The 6,311-nt window shown below is 32.2% G+C and overlaps 1 protein-coding gene across 1 annotated transcript; it reads left to right on the top strand.

The window, feature by feature from the left end:
* Positions 1–264: 264 nt before the first annotated feature.
* On the top strand, positions 265–6,016 carry LOC119828941 (E3 ubiquitin-protein ligase TRAIP). The gene is made up of 8 exons (XM_038351270.1): positions 265–591; positions 1,094–1,306; positions 1,980–2,138; positions 3,196–3,297; positions 3,706–3,819; positions 4,047–4,239; positions 5,102–5,224; positions 5,438–6,016. Exons 1-8 carry the CDS (start codon positions 479–481, stop codon positions 5,747–5,749), a joined length of 1,329 nt encoding a protein of 442 aa, XP_038207198.1. The 5' UTR covers positions 265–478; the 3' UTR covers positions 5,750–6,016.
* The last annotated feature ends 295 nt before the right edge of the window (positions 6,017–6,311 follow it).

Genomic DNA, 6,311 nt, shown 5'->3' with positions numbered 1-6,311 from the left:
GTTCAGCCGTTCTCGAGTTCTAATGAGACTAACGAACAGCATTCAACATTCATCAACAGCATTCATTAGAACGCTCGTCTCATAAATAACAGTGGTAGTTCCCCGGTGCGAGCTTGCCCAATTCATGCCGAACTCGAAGCCTACTCGACTACCACATGCAATTATATATTATTACCTACTCTGTGGACAGACAGATAGTCCACAGATAATGTTACTATTAACACTGAACGTCAAATGTATAATTTGACTTTTGACAGTTTTGACTCTTGAGCGTTGTTTTTGAAAAAAACGAGTAGAATTTGCACTTGTAAATAGGTAATTATTTTATCCTAATTGGCGGTATATGAAAAACATTAGTATGATTTACCTGAGACCGTTTTTAGGATAAGTGGAAATGTACGTTTCATAGGAAAAATACTTTTTATGGAGTAAATAACCTGAAAGTTAAAGTAAACAAACACGAAGTGTATAAAGCAAAATGCACATATTGTGTACAATTTGTAGTGATTTAGTTAACCAGGCTGAGAATATCTACGTAACTAAATGTGGACATATCTTTCATAATAACTGTTTATCGCAATGGATAGCCAGGTAAGTTTGATCGGACTAAAGACCGATACAACATTCAAACAACATATCAAAGTCGAGAACAGTTAAAAATAATAAATAAGATTACATCTTATATCAGAAATCCTTACTTCTGTACTATATCTTAAATTACATTAAACGTTAAAGTGTTTGTTCCTTTGTCTAACTTTTGCGTCATAATGTAGCGATTTTGTAACATGATTTCTATGTCTGGAAGACATAGATTAGTCTTTACTACGGTGAAACATCCTGTTCCCATAGGAAGGAATAACCTTTGTGAAGTAATTACTACCTTGGAAATTGCGAGCAGAGGGCTAGTACTTTAATTAATAAATACACCTTTTTATGTCATAGTAGGCAATGGAGCTGGTTGGCCAGCATGAAACTTTGAATCTACCTCACTCTCACTGAACAGAATACAGTAGCATGCAATCTTTAATTTAAATATTATAAATTTATATTAATGTTCTACAGTTTGCATTATATTTCATATCTTATATTTCAGATCCAAATCATGTCCACAGTGTCGTAATAAGGTGACAGACAAATGTATGTTTAGAATATATCCAACAGTATCTAATGAAAATTCAATTGAGGACACAGCAACGCTACAGTCTAGACTTGATGATGCTCAACTACAACTTAGGCAACAGAGGACTACATGTAATGAGAGAGAAGAGAAAATAAAAAGTATCACTGCTGAGCTGAAGAAGAATGAGTGTGTATCCTAATCCTATACCAATATCTTACTGGTCTCTCTATTGTTATGATAATTTAAGTTTTGAACACCCGATAATACCACCCTGTCTATGCCCACATACTTTACCTATCATCAAGGGTAGGCCTGAAGTCACAGGCTCCAGCCAGTAACTATAACAAATGCTTAAGTTTCTGAGGTTGGAATGTTGTTGATCAAAAACAGTGCATTAGATCTGGATGACATGTCTTTACAGACAAACTTTACAGTTTATTTTTTTATAAAAATATCATGTAAGCCTAGCTACTATTGAAATTTGTTATTTTAAAGTTATTTGAATTTTTTTTTTTTTTATTAACTTAAACATTGCCTAAGCCTTTTTATAAATATGAATTAAACTTCAAATAATATTAATAAAGATAAAATGATAAATCCATATCTGCCAACATATAATTTTTATGTGTTTAAATTTATGCGAGTTTTATACTTTTACAAATAAATACTATTTAACGGATTATAAACAACCTTCAATACACGTGGCACCTTAGTCTCCTTGTGATCATGCTCTCTGTAAAGTTGGATGAATAAAATAATGAACAAAACGCACTTAACAATCTGTTAAGAAAACTTTTAATTCTATATCTACTGCCATTTTCGATTTCTCTCATTAATAACACTTATCTGTTATTTTCAGAGAGCTCTTAAAGGATTATGAAAAGAAATTAGTCACTAAGGAATCTGCCGTAGCAGCACTGAAGGAACAACTAAAATATGTACAAATACAAAATAAAGAAACCAAAAGACTGAAAGAAGAGAATGAGGTGTTGAATAAAAATCTGCAGACTTTAAATGGGTAAGTTTCTTTGTGAATTGCCATAATGAGCAGTAAGTGGAAAATTTAAATGAAATAAAACATTCAAGTAATTACGACTTTGATTATAAAAAGTATGATGGAAAAGTACTTAATTAAATTGATTTTTGCATTATGATGACTTAAAAAATAGCAAATTTTTGGTTGTTGGTTAATGGAGATTTTTTTACTACTACCCTCTAATCAGCCTCATGTGATAGTCATAGTCATTATAAAATATATGTTTTATTCAGCCTGAAAGTTACATATTATCTGAGTTTTGTCTATTTTCTTATCTTATTAGGTGATTATAATAGACATGCCTTTCTTGTTTTTCTAACTTTTTTCGATTTGTTCACTAAAATATAAGCAATAATAAATAACATATATATTATTTTGATACTGTGGTTTTAATTTATTTTTAATTGACAGAAGATTTTTATTTTTAACAACATCACTTTTACTCTTTATTATTTTTGTTTAAATCTGTTTAATGCTGACAGCAATAAATGTAATAGATTAATTGATAATTTAAAATAGTCAATGAGTATGTCCTACTTCCTATCCTATCCTACTATATCCTACTTTCTACTAATATTATAAATGCGAGAGATTGTAAGAATGTGTGTGTCTTTGTTGCTCTTTCACGCAAAAACTACTGAACCAATTGCAATGAAATTTGATACGTAGACAGCTGGACAACTGGAATAACATTTAGGCAACTTTTTATCCCGATATTCCTGCTGGATACGGACTTACGCGGGTGAAACCGCAGGGCACAACTATTGTTTTATAAGTTTTAAATAGCATGTAATACAATTTTAAAATATGAAGGTATAAAAAATCGTTAAGAATTGAAGAAATGACATGGGGTGCCACTTATGCACTTAACACCAAATAAGTTGAAATTCTATTGGTAAGGTTATGTGTGTGGTTGTGTGTGTGGGTGTGTGTGGTTAGGTGGCCGAATTTTAAGGCGAAAGACATTTTCGAATATCGCCTCATGATCGAATATGTTCTATTCTTTAGATTTTTCAAATAATGATTTTATCATTTCTAGATTACAAAAAGTACTCAATGCAACAAGTGAAGAAGTAGAACAAATGCTACAGGGATATGCAGATATCAGGACTGTAGCCACATTTGCTACTGCATTGAAACGGTAATTATCTTATTTTTACCCCACTTTTGAACTGATCCCAGGAACTGTCACTTGATAAATGCATGTTTTCTTCATAAAATAAGATATGTTTGGGATAAATGAATCAAATATATACTTCAGATAACAACAGTGCTTTTTTTAACAATTAAATAAAATTATCACCTTAATTTAAATCAACAAAACATAGCATCATCTTCTGGCTGCTATAAAAAATCTACACTTTGTTCATTTAACTTATTTCATTTGAATACTACTAACAACATAGTCTGGAAATCTTGAAAATTAAATAAAAAAAAAAAAAGTAGTGTTTCACACGACAACAACAACATTGAGAAATTTTGAAATTTCAATGCTATAAAACTAAAAATTGAACAACATTTTGTTTAATTTTGTTATCGTTTCTTACAGAGCACTTTGCGATTCGGAAAGGAAAAAGAACGAATCACGTGACCGCATTCAAACGCTGAAACAACAATTAACTGCAGAAAAGAGGGCAGTTGTTGAACTCCAATCCAAGTTATTGTAAGTATAAACTAAATAATTGATTTTAACTATTTGAATAACGGTAAATGACCCCCCGGGCCGAAGCCTGCAGCTATTTTATAAATATTTATTTATCTCTAAATTTACATCTAGATCAACGCAACCAGATTTAAAATGCTTCTTTATAAAGAAAATAATTTTTATCCCAATAACTATCAAAAATGCTGAATCACAAACTATTGAAAACTCATTCTTTATTTCCGCAGACAAGCAGAAGAAAATATGGTTAATATGAAAAGGAAATATAAAAAAGAGCTCAAACAGAGAAGGAATCCCAGTACTGAAGAACAAAACCTAAACGCAAATGTGGTGCAAACGAAACCTGATCAGATAGAAATGAAAATTGAATTAAAATACACCGACAAGCCAATAGTTCTGAACAATGCTGACACAAGTTTTGTATGTATTATATTAGTATTCAATATTGTATTTATCATATTCCTACTAATATTATAAATGCGAAAGAAACTCTGTCTGTCTGTTACGCTTTCACGCCTAAACCACTTAACCGATTCGATTTTTATGAAATTTGGTATGATGATAGAACTTAAGGATACTTTTTATTACGAAAAAAAGTGAAGGGGATGAAAGTTAGTATGGAAGTTCCTTATTGTCAAACATATAATCATGTAAAATTCTTTCACACCTAAACCTCTTAACCAATTTTGACAAATAGTCCAGACCTTTGGAATACCTATAGGCTACTCCTTACCATGTCGCGCGATATAACCGAATTCCACGCAGGCGAAGCCGCGGGTGGAAAGCTAGTATTTATATGTATTTGTCATAAGGTTCAATTCCAATGTATATATGTGGGCAAACCAATTTAGGTGATTGTTAATTGTTTATAGGTATTACTAGCTGACCCAGCAAACGCTGTTCTGCCTTACTCTTATCATTTAGGGGGATGAAAAATAGATGTTGGCCGATTCTCATAGATACCGGATAAGCACAAAAAATTTCATCAAAATCGGTCAAGACATTTCGGAGGAGTAGAGGAGGCAACGAAGACTGTGACACGAGAATTTTATATATTAGATGGTCGAGCAGACGTCGGCACGAACTGAACCAGCTCAGATTGGGGAAGTACCACACCCCCCCAAAAACCTGCGTGAAATCTTTCCTTATCTCCCCTTTGAAGCGGGCAGCGCATACGTAGGCGCACAACCTCTGCTCTGTTCACGGGCGGTGGTAGTCGCTTACCATCAGGCGAACCACCAGCTCAGTTGCTTATATATTTATTCTATATTATCATTTTCAGAGAACGCTAGTGAATAAGATTGAAAACGCAGATTCGCCATATTTAAATTTGAAACAAAGCAATCTCGTGTTGACTGCATTACAGCGACATCCGAATCATCCACTACCCGAAAATAATCTGAAGGTATTGCATAATTAGCTTGAGACCTATATATAATAAACCTCTCTTTTTAACTTTAAAGTAAGTTTTATAAACATTGAAAACTGACAATCAAAGTGTTGTGTGTAGTAAATAGAGATTTTATTATGATAATAAAGTGTATAGAAAATATAAACTTTTAACTCAATCTTACGTATGTCTTACGAGAATAATGTTAACACCATTTTTTCTTTACAGCCCTCAGAGTTTGCAATATTAAACACCGGCAAAAATGCAGTAACTGGAACGACTGAAACATTCAAAAACAGCATATTCCACAAAAAGGAGTCAACAAAAATAGATTTCCAAGCGAACAATGTGAATTTAGCGGATCTAAACATTTCATATGACGGACTTGGAGGTCATTCGAAGATGGACGTGTTCCCCGTGCCTAACACAAGACCGCCGCTAAAGAACTGTATCCCGAAATTATCCGCAAAACATAAATTGAAAAGACCAAATCCTTCCAGCCCTGATTTAGAAAAATTCTTCAAGAGGAAAAAACAATAGTAGCCTTAAGGAAACATAATATATTTAAAAAAAGGAACAAATATTTCCCGCCTAAAATCAAATAGTAAATATTTTCAGATATCATCACACTTTATAAACAAAAACCTAAAGTATTAATTTGTAATAAAATTCCGGGATACTTTTTTTCTTTTTTTGATTAACAAATAAAAAAAAATTGCATGTAACTTTGGGTCGCGGGTTCGATTGTGAATGTTATTCGAATACAAAATATCACAAGTAAGAGTGTAGTGAGTGTTTTTTAATTAAAAATGTAAATAAGCTAATGATAAATAAAGTTGTTTTTTTATTTTATAGTATAATATTTATTTAAGTTTACACCCTACCTTTATCTGTATTATGTATCCTAGCTACGTTAGACTGTGCACCAAAAAACACAGGTAACCAAAAGCGGTCCTGACGAGAAATCTGCTTCTGGTGTCTTTGTCTGTCATCATGCCAGCTCGACGACTAATTTTATTGATCATTTTAGAAATAGTAGAAAAAAATATATTTATTTTTTTATGATTTGACGAAACGAACGTCTCACAAACTCTGAAGCATA

Source organism: Zerene cesonia, chromosome 9, assembly GCF_012273895.1.
Source record: "Zerene cesonia ecotype Mississippi chromosome 9, Zerene_cesonia_1.1, whole genome shotgun sequence".
In the NCBI taxonomy this organism is placed as follows: Eukaryota; Metazoa; Arthropoda; class Insecta; order Lepidoptera; family Pieridae; genus Zerene; species Zerene cesonia.
The sequence above is the reverse complement of the archived record's forward strand: the minus strand, read 5'-3'. Positions and strand labels throughout refer to the sequence as shown.